This window comes from Poecilia formosa, unplaced genomic scaffold (genome assembly GCF_000485575.1).
Source record: "Poecilia formosa unplaced genomic scaffold, Poecilia_formosa-5.1.2 Scaffold91, whole genome shotgun sequence".
Lineage (NCBI taxonomy): Eukaryota > Metazoa > Chordata > Actinopteri > Cyprinodontiformes > Poeciliidae > Poecilia > Poecilia formosa.
This window is the reverse complement of record NW_006800030.1, coordinates 987,994-1,008,663: the sequence shown is the minus strand read 5'-3', so window position 1 is coordinate 1,008,663 and position 20,670 is coordinate 987,994. Positions and strand designations below refer to the sequence as shown.

General features: G+C 37.7%; 2 protein-coding genes across 3 annotated transcripts in view; one reads left to right on the top strand and one right to left on the bottom strand.

Moving 5' to 3' along the window:
* The window catches only part of adgrd2 (adhesion G protein-coupled receptor D2), a 43,898-nt gene extending 41,836 nt beyond the window's left edge, over nt 1-2,062 (top strand). The window contains exon 26 of the mRNA XM_016674188.1: nt 1,968-2,062. Coding sequence (XP_016529674.1) covers nt 1,968-1,975 — 8 coding nt within the window. The 3' untranslated portion in view covers nt 1,976-2,062. The remainder of the gene's footprint in view (nt 1-1,967) is intronic.
* Nucleotides 2,063-6,862: 4,800 nt separating this feature from the next.
* Nucleotides 6,863-20,670, bottom strand: part of LOC103141925 (nuclear receptor subfamily 5 group A member 2) — a 21,071-nt gene continuing 7,263 nt past the window's right edge. The window contains exons 5-7 of one of the 2 annotated variants that reach the window (XM_007557750.2): nt 14,253-14,372; nt 11,674-11,821; nt 6,863-10,002 (exon numbers count right to left, since the gene is read on the bottom strand). In XM_007557750.2, the coding sequence (XP_007557812.1) occupies nt 9,749-10,002; nt 11,674-11,821; nt 14,253-14,372 (522 nt within the window). In that variant the 3' untranslated portion in view covers nt 6,863-9,748. The remainder of the gene's footprint in view (nt 10,003-11,673; nt 11,822-14,252; nt 14,373-20,670) is intronic. The other variant, XM_016674198.1, reaches the window with a different exon arrangement.

The window sequence follows — 20,670 nt, the reverse complement described above, 5'->3', positions numbered from 1 at the left end:
AGTAAATACAAGAAATAGTTTCTCAATAAGGATTTTGTCTATGATGAGAAAGAAGCATATCCAACTAACCTGGCCCTTTGTAAAAAAAAAAAAAAAAAACGATCCCCAATTTCAGTAGAAATTTTTTAACCGTAAACAGACAGTTTAAGGTCAGGCCACAGAATCCTCATCAGAATTTAGATCAAACTCCAACTACAGACACTCCAGACTCTGACTGGATAAAAAAGTGTCTTTAATCAGACACTTTTTTATCCAGTCAGAGGTGAACTTCCTGCTGTCCTGCTGCAGAACTCCAGTCACAGACTGATGGGTGGACTCTCTCCATCAAGGCCATCAGCAGATTTCAGGGTTAAGTGTGGCAGGTTGTTCACTTCCTGAAGAATCAAAGCAGTCCTACACCATCACAACCTCCATCTCTGACTGTTGTCATTAGCCATGTGTCCATCAATGTTTTTGAAATATCACATTAGAAAAGAGTGATGAAAACAATACAATTTTAAATAATTTTCTTAGCTTTTTTTAAACTAATTTGAATAATTAACTGAGCTTATTGTATTATATAATAACTAGAATCAATTATATTCTATATGTGATCAAATTGAAATTATTTCTTGTAACATTTCTGTGGTGTTGAGGTTGCTGTCAACTCTGTTCATTTAAGTGCATAAATTTAATTTATTTATCAAATTAAATATATGCATTTATTAATTTATTAATTTTGGTTTTAAAAAGTACTAAAAATTGGAATCAAAGCTGGAGTATGTAACTTTTATAAAAATATGTTTTTACTTATTTGTTAACCATGTCATGTGTGTTATGAGACAGATAATCTGTGAAAAGATGGATCTCCTCCATCTTGTTCCTGAGCTGCTATGGATTTCTGAAGAAATGCATTGCTCTGACCAAAAACAACCAATCACAGCCAGGAGGAGGGGCTTTTTTTCACAGATTATCTGTTTTTTATTATACTATCATAACATAATGACAGTTTTAACAAATATGTGGGAAAAAAAAAAAAATAAACAGAAAACCAGGAGCCATCACATTTCTTTTCTTTTCTTTTCTCTTTTTTTTACATGTGGCCAGCTTGGTTTGGATAGCTTTATTTGATCAAATAAATGAAATCATCAATGATAATCTGAACCATTTATCCACGATAAAAAGCCAAACAGAAAAAAATCTATAAGAGAGTAAATATGTTTGGCACAGTACTGTGAATTGATGGTTACGTTTATTACCAAATTGTTCGTCTTATATTGTCCTCAAAACACACAAAATGTGTGAAGTGGCCTGGAAAACGTAGGATGTGCCAGCATTTTCATCTGGTCTATGAGCTGAGTGTGTCAAGTCAATCTAATATATTAGTGTACATTGATTTTAGTTATGCAATATATAAAACAGCCTAGGTGTTTTGGACTATTTCTGTGATGAGCAAAGCCTCAGACAGGAAAGAGTCACCTGTGATGCAGAGAGTTGACTGGAGGAGAAGCAGAAAAATAGGCTTTTATTTGATGCTGCATCCGTTCTATGTGAAAACTGCGCCCTGTGCTCTTTGTTGAGGTGAATGTAGAGGCAGACACAACAGATGGGCTCCATACTTCCAGAGGGTTAAATCGTTGTCAAATGTTCTAAGTGGACAGGCGGCACTGACGAGGAAATCTTTCATTGCTTCATTAAACGTTGAGACGTCTCCCAGAAGAACCCGATGGACGGAGTCTGAGTGCTGCTGCAGCGCTCAGTCTGGAGACAAAGCAGAAGTTCATTCCCTTAATCTGGATGGACCAGCATTGGCCATTCACACTATCATCCATTAAGCACTCCAACACCTGCTCTCTTTCACTCCGCCTTTCACACCCCTCCCTTCTTCTGTCCTCCTTTGTACACAAACACACTCAGAACGCAAACACACAACACATGAGACAGAGCCAGGAGTCGCTGCTAATGCCTTTCACTTTTCCTTCACACAGGTTGTTGAGCTGCAGATGGGGAGGCTCGTCTCTGTATGCTACACACACACACACACACACACACACACACACACACAGGATAGAGAGCAAGAGGACAAGAATAGAAAAAGGAAACTCCACCTTCTCCCGTAGTCATCTACTCAGCTGAACCCATCAGCTCATCAAATTCCTAATAACTCACTTATGTAATAGTTTACATTTCTTGTGTGTAGCTCAAGTAGTGATGAGACTTAAACTCTCATTGATGAGTTTGATTCATCTTCCCAACGTTCCGAAGCACAACATTTTTCACATTCTTCAGATGAAGACAGGAACGTCTGGAAACTGTAAGCAGAACCAGGATTTGGCTCATCCATCCCGTAACCCGGCAGTGTGGACCTGGACCGACTCACCACTAACTCACTTTAAAGCGTTTTTATAGTTTAACGTTTGTGTTTCTACTTGACACAATTTCCTGTGGTCTAAAGAGACAGAACCCAGGTGTGTGAGTAGTCATTATCTTACCAGCAGTCAGAGCTGACCTAGTTACACTTCCAATCAGAAGTTTACATACACTAATCCTCAGGGTCGACAGCAGCGTTTCCATTGACCATGTAATTGTGGAATTTGATATTTCAAAAATAAATTTGTTTAATGGAGACTGGACAATTAGAAAAAAATACTCATGTTTTTCAATAAAAAGGTTTGGTGTGAGGTGGGTTGTTTTTTTGGGGGGGCCATAATCAAAATTTATGTAATTCACAAAACTGCAATAGTTTTGTGAAATAAATCATGTGACTCGGCTGGCATCGAGTCACATGACTGGCATCAGTCGAGTCACATGATCAACAACAATGAAGAACAAGGTGACAGGAAGCAGTTAGACAGTGTTTTAATGACTGATTGTGTTATTCACATGTGATTTTAATTGCTTTTCTTATTTAATAGAAATGCCACCATTTTGAAATTGCATTTTTTTCAACAAGTTTTGCACACATATATAATGGAAACAGAGCTAGAGCAACATAAACTACCAATTTTTATCTCATTTGCAAATTATAAATAAATTACACACATTCTGGACCCGTCTTTACTCCAAAACCAGTTTCCAGTTCTGTTTGGAATCATCATCCTGCCTGAACCTTCAGTTGGTTCTCTTGTTTAAATTTTTTCGATGTTTATTGGAGATGTAGTTGAGGAATTTGAAGATAGTTCTTCATCCTTCTTCGTCCACCTGCTTTGTTTGACACATTAGTAACACTGGCACTAAAAGGACCTTCAGTATGATGCCACCAACACTATGTCCAAAAGCTGGTGCAATGTTCTCTGGTTTAAGACGTCCAGCTCGTTTCATCCATTCCTATTTCTTGTTTGTTATATCCAGACCATTAAATCTTTGTCTTGTCTGAATGAACTTTGGCCTGCCCAAGAGCTGAAAACTTCAGTAGAAGTGAAAGAGGGACATTTTACTTCTCAGTTCATGTCGATGTTCCACACTGCAGACAATGTGTTATCTTCCATTCTATAATATCCTTGATTCTTTATAATTTCTTGGTTGTTTCCAAAAAATCCAAAACATTATTCTAATGTATGAAACATGAATCAGAGAAACACTGCATAAAACTCAGGCTTGTTCACACAGTTATTCTTTCTCAATTAAATTAAGGGTTTTTACCAACTAATTGTTCCACTTTGAAAAAGGAACAGTTGGAATTCGTGATTAAAAGCTCAATTAGTATTATCTTGATTCTGATGATGAGTGTATGTGAGCTTTTCACTAGCACTGTAAACATATTACCATGTAGTCTTAACCAGCAAGTCTTTCATTTATCAGCTCTACATGAGTTTCTCACTGCTTCATGTGTTTGGGGGGGATACTGTCTACACACTCTGTATGACGTATTGATGAAACGACCGAACAGTAACCTGTCTGAGAGCTTGTGTTGACAAACATCAAAATGTAATGAAAGATGTTGAAATAAAGTACGGAGCAGTTAGCTGACGAGCTAACACCCGTCTACAGTTCCTCTGTTACGTGTCGGCCTCTTTCCTGTTTTGTTGCATTTTTTCTAAGGCCAGATGAACTGATGCTGCTGGTAAAACACAATAACATCTGACTTTGAAAACATTTTAGAACAACTGTATTTGGGGAGAATTCAGCCTTATTTATTTAAATAGTGACCATTCTTAGTAAATTATGTGAATAGCAGGAAGTCTGATTCATAAGCAGTTTTCTATAAAGTTCATCCCAGATTTTACTTTAAATGTACTATATGAAAAAAGGTGAACATGTTTTCACAGGCTGATGTTAAACTATAGTGAACTTTTCTTGTTTTAAGGTCAGTCAGCATTACCAAAATGATTTCTATTTTCTGCATGGACTGCACTCTGCAAAATCTCTGATGTCAGATAGTTTTGCAGCAGCACAAGGTCTCAAACTTCTCTACCGAGCTTCTGCTGCTTCAGTCAGGCATGTCAGCGGCTCCCCGGAGTGAACCTGTAGACACACTGAGGAGTGCAACAGAACTGCCCAGCTGACAATGAAGCTGGGCCGTCGATCTAAAAAACTTGTCTCACAAACCTGTGGAGTCAAAACAAACAGCTTCTGTGGTGCTGATTACAAACTCAGCAGTCAGGAAACAGAAAAGCCTCGTCTGACCGTCGGTCCCTGTTGGTGCTTCATAAATTAAATCTCCTTATTTGTGCCTGGCATCCATCAGCAGTGAGCAGCTGTAGCTCTTCATGCAGGGCCGGTCCACAGTGATATAGGGGCCTTAGGCAGAAACTGATTTAGGGGCCCCTTTTCCTCCTAAGAACATTATCATCACTAATTGTGTTTAAATATGGATTTGATGAAATCTGGGAGCACAGGCCAAGTTTAATTGATCAAGCTATAAAGCAATCACTGATAATTGGTTAATATTTGCGGTGATGCATTTATGGACAAACCGAGTTCAAATACAAAGATTAACTATGAAGATGATTCTTTGCACATATAAGTCCTAAATCCTACATTTATAATTATGTTTTTAACTTGTCTCTGCTCAAACCAATAAAATCAGGTATTGACATTCTCAATAAACAACGCTAACAATTTTAGATCTACGGTCTATGTTAAGCATTTAGAGGGGCCCCTGAAGGTCGAGGGTCCTAAGCAGCTGCTGAGTTTGGGCCAGAAAAAGAAAACTCTCAGAGAAAATGCAGTAATGAAAATCTTCTGACCCGTCTGGTCCTTCCTCTGGTTCTGGGTCTGATCTCTACCAGACATGAGAAGTCAGATGATACTGCTAATAGCAGCATCTCTCTGTGTGTGTGCATGTGTGTATGTGTGTTTTTTTCACTAAAACATGTTCCATTTTTGTTCCTGGAGCCTTGCTGTTTAGATGACCTCAGTGGAAATGTTCAGGAAATGGCATCACAACCCTTTTTCATATTGATGGGAAGCAAAAGTTCATCCTCCAAGGTTGATGCTAATGTGTTTGCTCCTTGTCTTTGGGCTAGCATTGTTGCTATGCTTCAAATCTACCAAAAGTCCAATGTTTATAGAGTGAGTCTCTGTGATGATCAGTAAAAGAACATCTGATCAGCAGCAGCTGGCTGCCACTTTCCTCTAAGATCCTCTAAGCTGCAGTTGTTTAAATGATTCTTTATACACAGATTTTATCTTTAATCAGCAATAAATGTATCCTAAATAAGGAATTTGCTGTGTGTCTCCTACACTTGAAGTTCGATTTATAGATGTTTAGAACCTACTGGTGACTGGAATTTTATTGTGTCCCCTGATGAAAAATAAATAAGTACAAAAAAAAAACTAGATATCCATGCAGATGTGTTTTTTTTTTTTTTTTTTTTTTTTTACCACGACTCTATTTAAGTTCCTCCCACAGTCCAAAAACATGTCAGATTAATTAGCCTCTCCAAATTGCCCCTAGGTGTGAGTGTGTGTATGCATGGTTGTTTGTCTCTGTGTTGCCCTGCGACAGACTGGTGACCTGTCCAGGGTGAACCCCGCCTCTCGCCCGGAACGTTAGCTGGAGATAAGGCACCAGCAACCCTCCCGACATCACTAAGGGACAAGGGTGTAAAGAAAATGGATGGATGGATGGATGGATGGATGGATGGATGGATGGATGGATGGACTCTATTTAAGCATTTTACAGTGTTGCAAATTAAAAATCCCATGATGTCAGAGACTGAATTGAAAGAATTATTGTAATTTCTGTGAAACGTGGTGCAGAGCTGCTGTGAACCGACCTGCAGACTCAAGCCAATAAACGCCTTACTAAGTATCCATGTGAAGCTTTGACGTGTTTGCAAAATAATAATGAACACAGAGCACAAGCTTTACTCTTTGTTCAATTTATTGATTTTTTGCTATTACAATAAAATATATCTAAAGAAAAATGTGGTCAATTTCTCTGTTCAGAGAAAAACATTTCAGTTTAAGATGGATTCACAAGAAAAAAGGAGAACAAAGCGAGAACCAAAAACAATACCAAGAGAATCAGTTCCACAACAGTAGCGCTTAGACCTCAACATAAAGCAGATATTTTTTTGTGTTGAATGTGTCCTCATATTGTAGTAGATATTCACTTCACAACATAAATATACTGTACAGAGTGATGGCGGCTGTCTCCACTGGAAATCCAAGGTGCGTGTGTGTGTGTTTGTGTGTTTGTGTGTGTGTGTGTGTGTGTGTTCAGGCAGTCACTGAATTAAGGCAGACGGAATGATTGTCTACAATACCTTGAAATGGCAAACAAGGACTAATCTGACATGGCAACAGTAAGAAAGTTGAGCTGCACAATTATACAAACACCACCGTGTGTCTTTGTTTTCACTGACTCTGGTGACAGACGGGAGCAGAAAATATTGTCACTGTCGATTTGATTGGAGTGGTTTTAAATGTGTTTTTGTTTTTTTTATCTTTCCTTTTTTTAACACAACTTAGGAGACCAGTGTGGGACAAAACACAAGTGTTGCTGTTTAACAAAGTTCCACAAACAGAGGAGAGTTTTTGGGAAGGGAAGGTCGTGGTTGTTTGTGGCCTCACAAGTGCAGCTTCACTGTTTACTTGCTGTTTAACTTCAGTTTGCAGCTCAGACGCTGAGTTCCAGTGATGGTGCTGGAACTTAAATCCAAACCGTGCAAATTTTGCATTTAATGAGTAATGGTCACAGCGCTAAAATCTGCAGTTTTCTTTCACTTATTTCCTCGTTTTGAAAAGACTGAAGTTGTGCAAATTTTGGAGACTAACTAGCTTCCCCTCAGCTACACGACTGCATCCTCCAAGGCAGAATAAAAATCCCAGATCAAAACTGGATCATCAAATCATTCTACAAACAGATCGAACAAACCATAAAACCCCTTTGTCAATCAGTAAAGTAGTGAAACAGGACAGATGGCCACACATTGCTATATGTGAAAGTGATAAATCAGTGAGCACCAGCTGATGGAAGTCAGGTTAACATGGTGATGTGTTCCTGCTAAGTCTTCTGTCATACAGGAGTCATTTTTTATTCTGTTTGTTTCGATGAGTCAATGCAAACTATTCCTCCAACCACATAGAAAGATTAATGAGAGATTGGCTTACAAAAAAAAACTTATAACATTGTTATGATGAGCTCATCATATGCCACCTGCTGACAAAAACGGGCTAAATTTGGAAGAACTAGTGACATACTGGTATAGTATACACGTCATCACAAGTTTACAATACAATGTGCAATGTCTTGCAAAAACAATGGTGGCGGCAGCATCATGATGTGGATGCTTTTCTTCAGCAGGGAAAGATAAGGTGGAGTTTTTTGGAAGATGGATGGAGCTCATGAAAAACCTGCTGGAGACACAAACCATGATCAAATGAAGTTCAACTTCTCCTTCCAGCAGGAAGCCCAGCTGAGCTCACAGCCAGAGCTGCAGTGGAATGGTGAAGATTACAGGACTGCCATGTGGCTGTCATGTGACTGGGCCCAGATTTAGATCTGGACCCAGTCAAAGCCCAGATCTAAATCTACTTGAGGATCTATGAAACTACAAATGTGCTGTTCACAGATGTACAGACACTCTGTAAAAATAACAGAACATTTCAGTGTCTGTGTGTAAAATCTCATTAAAGTTTTAACATTTCTAAAGTTTGTAATGTAACAGACGCTGTACTTCTTCTGTGAAGTCATCCTTTTCTTTTTTCTTTATCTCAGAATAAGAAGTAAAGATGCTTAGGAGAGCAGTAAATGTGGGTAAGGTCAGAGGTCACCCTGAGGCATGGCTGTTTAGTCTTTTTAATTTGTTTCGTTGCTGTAAAGCAAACAGAAAGCCAGATTTAGTCAATGTTCACACAGAAGAGTCCATCTTTGCTTTGGTGTGTTGAAAACTGAGTGTGTATGAAACATCATCATTTCTGAGGTTCAATTGCTTTCAGGACTCAATTAATAAACTGTGTAAATAAGAAGGAGTCAATATGTGGCCAAAACCCCCCTCCCCCTGACCCATCTGTGCTTTCAGGGAAAACTGAAGGATGCAAGTTTACACAACCTGTCTTTACTGTTCGCACCTTTAAAACTGCTGCCTTTTTTATCTTCTGTCTCCTCATATTTGCTCATAACTTTGCCCTCTTCTTTATGTTCTTGACTTGCACATAGTTTTTATATCTGACCAAACATTACTGTTTTCTTAATTTCCTTCAAATTAGTTTTATTTTAATTAGTGTCCAGTTTTTTCCTCGTTCTGTTTCTCACTTTTTCACTTTTGTCTGCGTTTTGATGTTCAGTTCATAGGAATGTTTTACAATAAGAAAAGTTTTGGATATATAATGTTTTAAATAAATAGATGAAAACTCAACTCTACAGAACATGATGATGCTTTTACATTTAGGCTGCATGTAGAGTTGAAGATATTAAGTGCATTCCTTCCTGGTCTGACAAGACCAGTGTGTCATCTTATTTTAAAGTATGTTCAAAAATTGGACACAAGCATCACACAGTCCATCTTCAGTTGTTTTTTTTGTTTTTTTTTTCTACTTTGGCAAATATTTAATTTACAGCTTCCAGGCCTTAAAAAGGGACAAGATTCTATAAAGCTTAAAACTGCTCACAGGAGTGAGGTGTGTGACATTTAGATTTTTGATTGTCACAATGATCAGCACCTCTCTGTAGTCCTTGATGCTTTATATCTTTTACAACAATAATTATAAAGTCTGTTTTTACTTAAATAAAATAATCTATGTTCCGTGTCGCACCCAGAACAAGCTTCTTTATAGGAGACATTGTTGCAGGCAACTGCGATTTCTGAAGGAAGGAAACAAAATGTGTTGTGAAAAGGGCCTGGAAAACAGGCAGACCTCCAGCCAGTTAGCAGAAGAGTTCCCAGCTGAACCTCAGAGGCATCAGGAAGTGGGAACTTACAGGTAACTGCAAAGCCACAAAAAGACATCAGCTCAGCTGTGGAATGTACAATAAGTTGTTTAACGTGTTATTCATGTTTATTCTAACTTCCCTCATAAGCCCAATTTCAGATGTTTGTAATAAGAGTAGAAAATCCAGTTTTAAGGTCATGTTAAAGTAGCTGTGCAGGATATGAAGATGGAAACATTCAAAACCTTTAAATTCCAAACATCTGAAACATCTTTTTGTTTTCAACATTAGGAAAAGCCCTAACAAAGATGACCCAGTGTGAAACCTTTTCACCTTTTATTTTTCATTCCCACACACATCCTCACACACAGGCACACATGCATACACACACGCTGTCTCACACAGAAATGTAACACTTAGTGGTAGAACGTTGGTGTGTGTGTGCATTGTTCACACACACGCTCTCTTAGCGTGCAGCATCTCGATGAGCAGGTTGTTGCAGGTCACCTCTCCGTTCAGGTGCTTGAAGCACAGGTAGTCCTCAGCCTGTGTGCTGAGGGAGCGCAGGTCAGGCAGCTGGACCACCAGCTGGCTGAACTTCTCCTGAAACTGAGGATAGGTGGACAGGATGTACTCCAGCAGAGCCCCGTTCACCTGCTCCTGCACACCCTCAACAAAGGCCTGGTTCTCCAGCAGCTTTACGTCTGTAGAGACACAGAGGACAAATGGAACTCAGTGGAAGTTCTGAGAGATGAATAGTATCATATAGTGCTGTCAATCAATTCAGAAACTGAATTTGATTAATCATACTGGAGCACTCTGATTAATCACTATGCCTAAATTTGAGAGTTGAAATATAAATATACACCCAATTTTGCTTATTACAGGAATAGTGCTTTGGACACGCCTCTCTTTTTGCTGCACTCCAACAGATTCATTTGCTACATGTAATATTAATGTGTTAAAATTTTCAGATTAATTGCCTGCATTGACATGTTTACATTGACAACCAAAGTATTATATTAATCAAATTAATCTAAAATTGATTTGACAGTTAATTTTATATAAATAGAAACATTGGCAATTAGAATAGTTACAAGAATCTATGGGCAGAGATTAAGACATCACTTTTATTGGACTATCAGTAAGAAAAGTAAGAATTACTGTATTTACATTAAGCAGGAAGACAGATATAAATCTGTGTGCACCAAATGTCTGTGTCCCTGCTTGATAGCATTGTGGTCGATATAATTTGTGTGTATTTGTCTGACTTAAAGTCCAGTAAGATAAACCCACCTTCACCAAATCCAATTCAAATAAATATTCTGTTTAAACTGTGACATTGTTACAGTTTGGGCCAGCATGCAGACCATGCAGGTATCCTAGTAACAGTTTAAGCTTTAATCAGTTAAGCATTTTATGTCATAAAAGCATATAATTTCTCAGTGTGTGTGTGTGTGTGCGTGTGCGTGTGTGTGTGTGTGTGTGTGTGTGCGTGTGCGTGTGTGTGTGTGCGTGCGTGCGTGCGTGTGTGTGTGTGTGAGACAATAGCCTTGCCCTGCAGCTGAATAGCATTCAGCATCAGCTGAGCCCATCTCAGAGAATCCATTCACACAGTAATTAAATGTTTTGAATCCATGCTCTGAATCATCTTTTCAAACTGCTTAAGGGCAATTAAATTACCCCCAACAAATCTGACTCTGAGGATGAGGGAGAGCAAGAGCGTGAGCAAAGAAGCTGCTGGCAAAGACAGCAAATATTTTCTGTGTATAACGAGTGCTCTCCCTGTTCAAAAGCTCTTTGTTCCCTGTTTTGCCAGCACTGAACAGGAAACACTTCTGGGAATCTGGCGAGCCACATCTATGCTCTCTCCATCTGCACAAGCCACTACATGAATGTCAGTCTTGCTATCAAATGATAGACCCATCCATTACTCTTCTTTTGAATGCCATTAGTGGACAATGGATAAGGTTGCTTTTGTTAATATTTGCTTTTGTCAAGCTTAGAAATTTAATTAAGTGAATTTATTGTGGGGAGAGAGGCCATGTTGGAAAACACTTAGATTAATAGGAAGCACAGATTATCTGCATTTGTGACATTTTTTCATTAGGATGTCAGTGTTGCTATTCAAATGCTGCATCTGTACGGCAATGTCGACCCAAGAACTCGACGGATTTGCATCAGGCATTTTTCTTGAATTCATCATCTCTACACAGGCCTTTTATAGTAATATGCAGAACAAGAAAATCCTCAATAAATATGAATGTCCTGATTTCAATAATCAGGACACACATAACTAATATTATGATGTATCTCTTGCTGAACATGACCTATGCTTATTCCAGTGAAGAAAGGTGATCTAGAGGGTGACTTACTGGGATTGAACAGAAGGAGGAACTTGAGACAGGCCATCTCCCTGCGGTCCACCTGCAGCACCCGCAGCCTCGCCGTAAGCTCCTGACCTCTCTGGACCAGACTGGAAAGAGTTGTCTCTCCTTGTGACAAAATTGAGGACATTTCAATCTGCAAGAATATGGAGAAAGGAATTTTTTTTTGTTATTAGCTCATTTTCATGTTTTTGTGCACCTGAGCTTTTGTTGGGACTCATCTATAGAAAAGCCCTTACAAGCGAAATCTAAAGTAGGCTTGTCAACGAAACAAATTTGGCTGTACGATAAAATGTCCCAGTAATTATTGCAATAAACAATAATATTGTTGTTTTGAGACCATTTTCATGTAATATATTCATAATGGCATATCAATATATTAGATTTTACTCTCATAAAGTCTAATAAACTGTAATCCAGTAAAGAATATCAAGCTCTGTACATAGAAGATATTTTAAATATCCAAAATAAAACATAACAATGAAAAACTATAAACAAAACGGAAATAAAATTTACTTAGAACCAAAATAATGGATAAAATGGATTATGAAGTCTCTGTAAAGAAAACTGCCCTTCAAAAAATATTCAGTGTCAGAATGGAAATTATTATGCAAATTTTAATGTATCATGCAATTCATTGATTATGATATTTATATGGCTTTATCTAAACTGCTATTTAGAAAAACTTTAGAGGTTCATGCTGGAACCTTTTGTGTTTTTATAGTAAATCAATAATTGTTTTTCCATAACCGAAATTTGTGTAGTTTTTATGTTTTGTACAGGATATGTTGCATGTAAACCATTTCAACAGTACTGAGAATTTTAGATTTTTATTTTTTTTTTTACGGAAATATTTTTAAATATACTCATGAAACATACTCAAGTTATCTTTGTATAATTTTCACTGATCAAGAAAGCATGCAATGAAAATATGATTCTAATATTTTGGTAATTTCTACTCGAGAACAGTAATTATAGTTAAATTGATTCAGTATCTGCTGTGTGTCATACAACTATGACAGTTGATCTCAATGGACCATCAAATGGAATCTGATGAATATATAGTGTGCACAGAAACAACATTCTTGACCATTACATTGTTTATTAATTCATTATAATTTGACTAGTTGTGAAGAAGAAAGAAAACTGTGGAAAAGTATGTTTCTAGCAATATAATTAACAGCTTAATTTATGGATGAATTCATATAAAGTCAATTACAGAGTCAGTAGGAAAATAGGCAAAATGTGAGAATCAGGCTGAAAACAACAGGAGAGAATCTGTAAAACAGGCCGTAGGTCAGATGTAAATGATGTACATCATACAATTTTAGATGAACTTTTATGCTCATTGCTGTTTGTAGATATTGTTCTGAAGACTTTACATTGTGGCTGATCTGGCTGACAAATCTGAAAGCAGCTTCAGACTGAATTCTCAGACAGTTCTAATTACAGTCCTTTTGTTTAACAACTGATGGAAGAAGAAGCTGTACAGGGTGAGTATCCCTTTAACGTCCCACCATGTCACTGGTTAAAACTTCCTTACTTCTAGTTGTGGTGTGAACTGTGTTCCTTTTTCAGGCAGAAGCAGTACGCAGCTGCAGATCAGTTGTTTGGTTATTTCACACAATGTATCAATGCCAAAAATAAATAGATAAAAAATATACTTTCAACTACTTAGGGAATGCATCACTTAGTTAGATACAGCAACGCAACTTTAGCTAATAAGATCCTAAGTGCTTATTGTGAATTTTGATGTCTTCAGGGTTCCATCTATACTGTAATTCCTAGTTATTTAACAGTTTTCTATGGCTGTCAGTGGAAAGACAACCGTCAGTTTGCAAGTATGATTCCAGCTTGTCCATCAGATGACAAAGTGCACTTGGGCAAAACAAGCTTCCCACCAATACATGGTACTGGTGTGTGAATGATTCATAATGGTAAAGTGAGTTGATTCTCTGTATAACTAGAGCAAAACTGTATCATTTCTGTCCATGTAATACCTAAAACTTATTTTTTCTTGGCATCATTACAAGTTAAATCCTAAATTATTAGAAACTTTTTAAACTACTTTTTAAAACTACAAACAGAGATTTTGTGTCCCAATCTCCATTTGGAACACTAATATTCCACAGTATTATTAGAATCTGCAAAATTTTATAATTGCTGCACCTATCTATTTAATTGCTTTGATTCTGTCTTTTTATTTTACTTACTTAGTTTTTTTTGTTTGTTTTGCTTTTGTAATTCATCAATTAGTGTATACAGAACAAACACTACAGACTAATAAGAAGAGGTATTGATCTACCTCTTTTTGTTCTGAATAAAAGAACAAATAACAAAAATTCAATAAACAAGCAAACAACAACAAAAACAACATAAAAAATGCTTAGAAACTTTTCTTTTAGTTAAATCAAGCATGTGGTATAATGCTGCTGCTGCTGCTGCTGCTGCTGCTGCTGCTGCTGCTGCTGCTGCTGCAGTGCAGTTGTCACTGAAGTGCTGTTAAAGCTTCGTAAGTGAGGCAGACGGTTTATGTGCTGGTGGAAAGTTGAGCAAGGGAGTGTTACCTCCTGGCCAGTCACCAGCAGGATACTGTCTTCCTTTCCATGTTGAACTTGTCTGAAAATGTGATCCAGGACCAGGAGTTCTGACCAGCAGTTGTGAAGCAGCTTCATTTGATCTCCCACCTTCAGAAAATAGAGGAGAGGGGGGGCAAACATCATAAGAGACTGTGGCTTCATTTTAAGCAACTCAGTATGTCTCTCTTTTAAATCCTATTCTATAAAATCCCATAAAGAATCCTAACTTTATGGTGAAGTTATTTTCCTTTAATTTCTGTCATTACAGAAAACACTTCAACATGCGGCTGTAAAAATCTGGGAAAACTTCCACAGAGGCAGGCGATCATAAAGCAGTGAAATAGAGGTGGTACTTGTGTGTGTTGTCCCATGTTGTGTATTTACGAGCACATCTTTGACCTCTTCAACCTGCTAACCCTAACAGTCCCACCTTGAACAGTCACATCTGTTCTGTTCTGTTTGGGGGGGATGAGTGTGTGTTCGTAGATTAACCTTACCCCACCGCAGTATTGACAGTAAAGTGAAGGACACAGCAGACAGTAATTCTGCAGCCGCAGCTGCTAATAGGCCCAGACACACATTTATCTGACACAAGCTGACAGAATTACTGTTCATCTGAATGAAACTATATATCAGTGGCAGTGAAGACGGTCCAATCTTCTGTGCTGCACTCATCTAGGCCGGTGAAGTGGTGGGGGTCTGCATGTGCGGTGATAAAAGGAAGGGGTTAAGGAAGCAAGAGGTCTTGGTGACCTCCTGTCCTTCCTCTCCAAAAGGAGTTGGAGGCAGCAGCCAAAGACATACTTGGAAAAAAACCCTCAAACATACAAGAAGCAGGGTTCAGAAGGGTTTCATTTTGTTCCCCACAGGAAATGTTGTTTTTCTGAATCTCCATGTTTGATCCATGTTAAACTGGATTCAAATACATATCAAATAGCCTACCGATCAAGTGGCATGATTTACTATTTAGACACACAATATTTTATAAAACACTTTCTCAGGAAAATATGTCTGATTTATGTCTCTTTAAGAAGCTCCTGCTCTTTCTGACACTGCCATCACCAAGTCCGCAGTAAAAAAAAAAAAAAAAAAAAACTCCTCCATTTTGCTGTTTCTAGCTCTTCTTAGGAGCATTGATTTGAGAAGACGTTCCTATGATGAGTTCAGCAAATGCATGGTTCCTCCAGGCATTTGCTAATTGCTGCTGGCTAGGCTGGAGGAGCTAATTGTTGGCGTCGTGGGGGAGGGGTACTCTGTGAGGTGGAACCTTGGAAGCTGCAGCTGCAAGGAGGATCTGTGTGGAAAAGGCAGCGCACGGTGACAACAAGCGTTAAGGCACCTCCAAACGGTTGCCACAGGAGAATCAAAGCAACACTCCAGGTGAGTTTTTGCTGAGGGAATAACATTATAATATAATGTAAAGCTAAAAGAAGCTGATATTACATGATAATACCCTTCAAACTAATTTCTGCCTGCAAAAATAAATATGACAAATACTAATGTTTGTCAGAATGATCAGACGTTTTCATTCTTACTTTTAGAACAAGATGTTCCTTTAAGACTTTAAAATGCATTTTGTCTTAAATGTGATTCTGCAGCAGACTGCATTTTCTAAAAGAGCTTAAATGAACAGCATGCTCACATAATTCTGCAGAGAAGTGGAGGAGGTTGTGTTGATATGCTGCAGCCAGCCACATCATGGCTAAAAAGCTAGCCCTGCAGAGACAGTGAGTGGAGCTGAAGGGGTCACTGAGGTGTTTCTACCCTCTGCCCAGGAGGTGTTTCAGGGCTGCAGCAAGAACAGCACTCCAAATATCACCAAAGACTACTCACACACTCCCATCCACTTTTTTGAAGTGATGCCAACAGTACTGTATAATCAAAAGCAGATTCAACTCAGCGATACACAGCTTTCAGCCTTCAACTGTTAAAATGCTCAACTGCGGTTCGGACTACAAGGCTCGACGTTATTGCTCTTGTTTGTTTCATAGGTTTTATCTGTTTGGAGTTTGGGAGGGTTCAATTATAAAATATAAATAAATTTAAAGAATCATGTTATATCTATAAAAAACACTCATAATTTGCATAAATATACACAATAGATACACAGTATAGATAATATATATATATTAAAATGAGCTAAATAATCTCCCTTTGAGTGATTTATTGTTTTTCTCTTTCTACCAAAAACTGGATGATAAATATCTGCAGTCTGATGTTTTGGTTTCAACTAGACCTTTTTTTGAAGGATATTTTTGTTTGCAGAGACTTTATAATTAATTTTATTTGTTCATCCTGTTATTTTATTTATTTATTCTGGATATTTAAAATGTCTTCCAGTTCCAATGTTAAATGATCATTATAATTTAAAGTTTATTTATCTTTGAGAATGTGGTCTTGCATTATTATGCCATTACCATTATGTTACTTGCAGAGAGTTTCAAAATAACAATATTATTTTTTACCACAATAACTTCTGGGATAATTTATCATCCAGTAAAATGTTGCTATAGTGATGGGCCCAGGTACCCATTCTCTTTTATCTCTCATCTTGTCTCTGTTGATGTTTCTGTACTGGTGAGTGCAATGCTGCAAGAGAGTTGCGATGTTTCATCATATATTGAGTTATGCAAACAAAATCTATGTGTTATAGTAAAAATGCAGTGTGTCATTAAAGGGTAAGTACATAAAGCTAAGTCCGGTAACCTGTGTAATAAACAACCAACCTTATCTCCTCAGACATCATTCTGGTGGAGCAGGTGATCCTAAGGCCAGTCAGTAAGGACAGACAAACAGCACCACTGAGGAACTGCAGCAAAAAGTAGTTTCCATTTTGCAAACTATTTAACAATGTAGGCAAGCACGAAGTAAAGCTGCAGTGAGAGCTCACATTCCCCCGTTATCATCTGCATGGAATGTAATTATCCAGCCCAGGGAAAAAAGTCATTTCAACAGGCTCTTCTTGGTAAAATAGACACAGCTTTATTCTCACAGTTTTGACCATCAACTGTGCATAAAAGCAGCCTGGCTCTCAACAGACACGCCTTACTGGGGTTTAAAAGAAGGTTCCGAGTGAGCAAAACTTTTACTCATTTTTTTAATCTACAAAACATTTCTAAATTTAAAGATAATACACAAACAAGGAAAGTGTGGCTATCACTGCAAAAAGAAAAAAAAAACAAGATTATAGGTCCTAAGTGCTTAATATATCTGCAGTGAGGAATAGTATTTTATTGGAAGGTTCCAGTTCCATCTAACCTCAGATCATTAAACAACTAAGTCTATCAATTTAACCTTAACTTTTTAATTTGTCACCTGTGTACAATTATAGATTCTCCTGCTCTTAGTAATATCCTTTGTTGTCCATGGCAGAACATACACAGGATCTAATCTCTTGTGTCAAAGTCACGCTGAGGGCATGAAGGTATCATTAGTATAATTATTATAATAGTATTTTATCATAAACCAGATAAAGACGACTGTGATTGATTTAGTAGCACCAGAATCTGTCTTCCAGAGATAATCACTGCAGATACACTGCAAACACAACAATGGAGCACAAATCAGGCAACAGCAGACAACTTAGGCCTTAGATTAAAGAGACTCATACTTACAAAGCAATATGTCAAAACTCAGCATCATGCTTCAGTAGCTTGGGACAGGAAATGTGAAATTACAGTACAGTAAATACACAGGAGAGTACATTTGATAAAACATTATACTGGTTTCTGATTAGCCACGGTGTTTCTTTCCCTGAATTTTAGCATGCAGGAAGACATCCCTTCAACACATTCACAACAAAGATACCTTGTGCAACAACTATCAGAAGGTGCAACAACTATCAGCCCCAACACAATGTGAACTTTGTTTCTGAGACAAGGAACACACAAAAGTTGCAACTAAACACTATAATCCCTGTGAGAGTACTGAGAAAATCACACTTCCATCAATGTTTTACTCCATTCTGGACATCTGGATTGAATAATTCATTATTTTATGTATGTATTTATTATCAGGTGAAAACTGTTGAGAAACTGAATAATGACGGTTTTACGTATGTCGCTGCCAGCATCAATAAGAGACCTAGCTGATTTGTATGGTATAGTTGCTATAGAAACTAGATGTGGTTATTCCGAAAGAGTGGAACAGAGATTAAAAAAAAGAAGCGAAATTAAATAATTTTGCACACTGCTTTTCCCTCAAGAGTTCAAATCCTGTTTGCTTACATGTTCAGAAAAAAGGACACATTTAAACATCTAGCGCACATTTCCTTTCAACATCTATTATTTAAAAAAAACACACAAGCAATAAATAAACTAAAATTTAAGAGTAATAATCATGTGATCTCGCTAATATTAGATGAAGAAAACAAGCAAAGCTAAATAATTAAATAGCTTCAAGTTTTAAAAAATGACTTCTTCATTCTAACCTTCTCTCAGCCGTGCGTGCGTGCGTGCGTGCGTGCGTGCGTGCGTGCGCGCGTGCGTGCGTGCGTGCGTGCGTGCGTGCGTGCGTGCGTGTGTGTGTGTGTGATGATCCTGTGTTGAATGCTTGGTGTACATGCAGCGCTGCAGTTTGCTGACAGACTGCTCACAGAATACTTTTATCGTCCATATGTGGAAAATACCCCAGATCTGTAGATGCTGACCAAAACATGATGTATCACGTGGAGACCTGTATGTACCTTTGGGCAGCTGACATTTACTGTGTGCATATCTATATCCCCATACCATTACCTGTTTTTCTGTTTGTTGTTTCAGGTATTTTACCAATACACACTGTGACAGTATTTCAATGCATTTGTTAATTTTTTTTGTTCGTTTGATTTGTAAGATGCTTGTTTTTTAAAGAGAAGCTTTGTAATCTCCACATAAGAGTAGACAGGGCTGCAAGTGATCCACATGTCCTGAATCAAACAGGGGTTCTGACAAATGACTCCAGTTTCTGACTCCAAAGTAAACAAAAAAAGCAACATTTCAAAATAAAAAAAAACACACTTTAAGAATTATAATAACTGAATGGTATCGCAGTGATTTTGATTCTGCAGACAGATTAAATCTTTCAAGGTTTGTAATACAGTCTGCAGCGTGAGCAATGGTGTTCCTACATGTTGAACATGAATGCATCATTTTGCATCATTAATTCAAGTGAACATGTACACATTTTCTCTCCAAGACAGGACCTGGGCAACTGCTGTGTGCGTGTTTGGGTATGTGTGCATGTGTGAGTGTGTGTGTGTGTGTATTGGTGCAGGCACACTCCAGCTGTTATGGACACACACAGCAGCTGTGTTTCCATTGGCTGTAAAATTGCACAAATTGAAATTAAAAAGTTAAATTTGCTTAATGGAAACATGGCAGTTTAGAAAAGCCTCAAGCATTCCGCTAAAAGGTTTTCGCACTAGGATAAGGTGGCTTTTCACTTGTATCAAAATTAGTGTATTTTTCAAAACTGCAAAACACTTTGTTGGCATTACACAAGTCGTGATCAACAACCAGACGTTACTAAGTGAAGAAAAGACAAAGATGACAGGAAGTGGCTGGAAGATGATGGCACGGCATGTTATTAATGGCTTATCATGTTAACAAACTTATTCACAGGTCATTTTAATGGTGTTTCTTATTTAATGGAAACACTGCAAATGCTAAATTGTGTTTTTTCGACATTAGCAGAATATTGACAAAGCTGTGAGTACATTTGTGATGGAAACACAGCAGTTGTGTTGTTGAAGGCCCAGCTATGGAAAGATGACAGTTGGAAGGTCAATGATTATTTCTGGTGACAATAACAATAGACTGGTAAAGACACAGTCAAGCAGAGTGACTATGAACTGCTTGGAAGGTGAAACAACAATATGGGAACCTGGTGAGAATAATCAGGAGAATGGAGAGAAGCCAGATGAGGGAGTAAACTAAGGAGCTAATAGAAGATGATCAATAACAATTACAATTGCAACCCAAAGACAATCCAAACACTTGATAACCAAAACACAAAGACCCTCAGATCATGATAGCCAGTCTTTGTGTTGACTTCTCTGTCCATGTTGAACTTGACTGAAAAGACTTCTCCTTCGCTTTACACTCTAACAATTTAAACTGAACTTTATTTATTTATTTATTTATTTATTTATTTATTTATTTATTTATTTATTTATTTATTTATTTATTTGAAGTTTAACTTACCTCCTCACCAGAGTCGGGTTTAATCAGAAGATCAATCTTAAAATGTTTTTGAAATGTCTGCATTTACTTGGTCTGAAGGGATTGCCCTTCAGTCTAAATCTGAGACTCATTTTGATTTTTAACAATGAACAGAAACTAACTGTCAGCTAAGTTAGTAATGGAATATATACAGATTCAAAAACATGCCCTTTACTGAAAGAACAACACTCTCAGAGCAGATAATA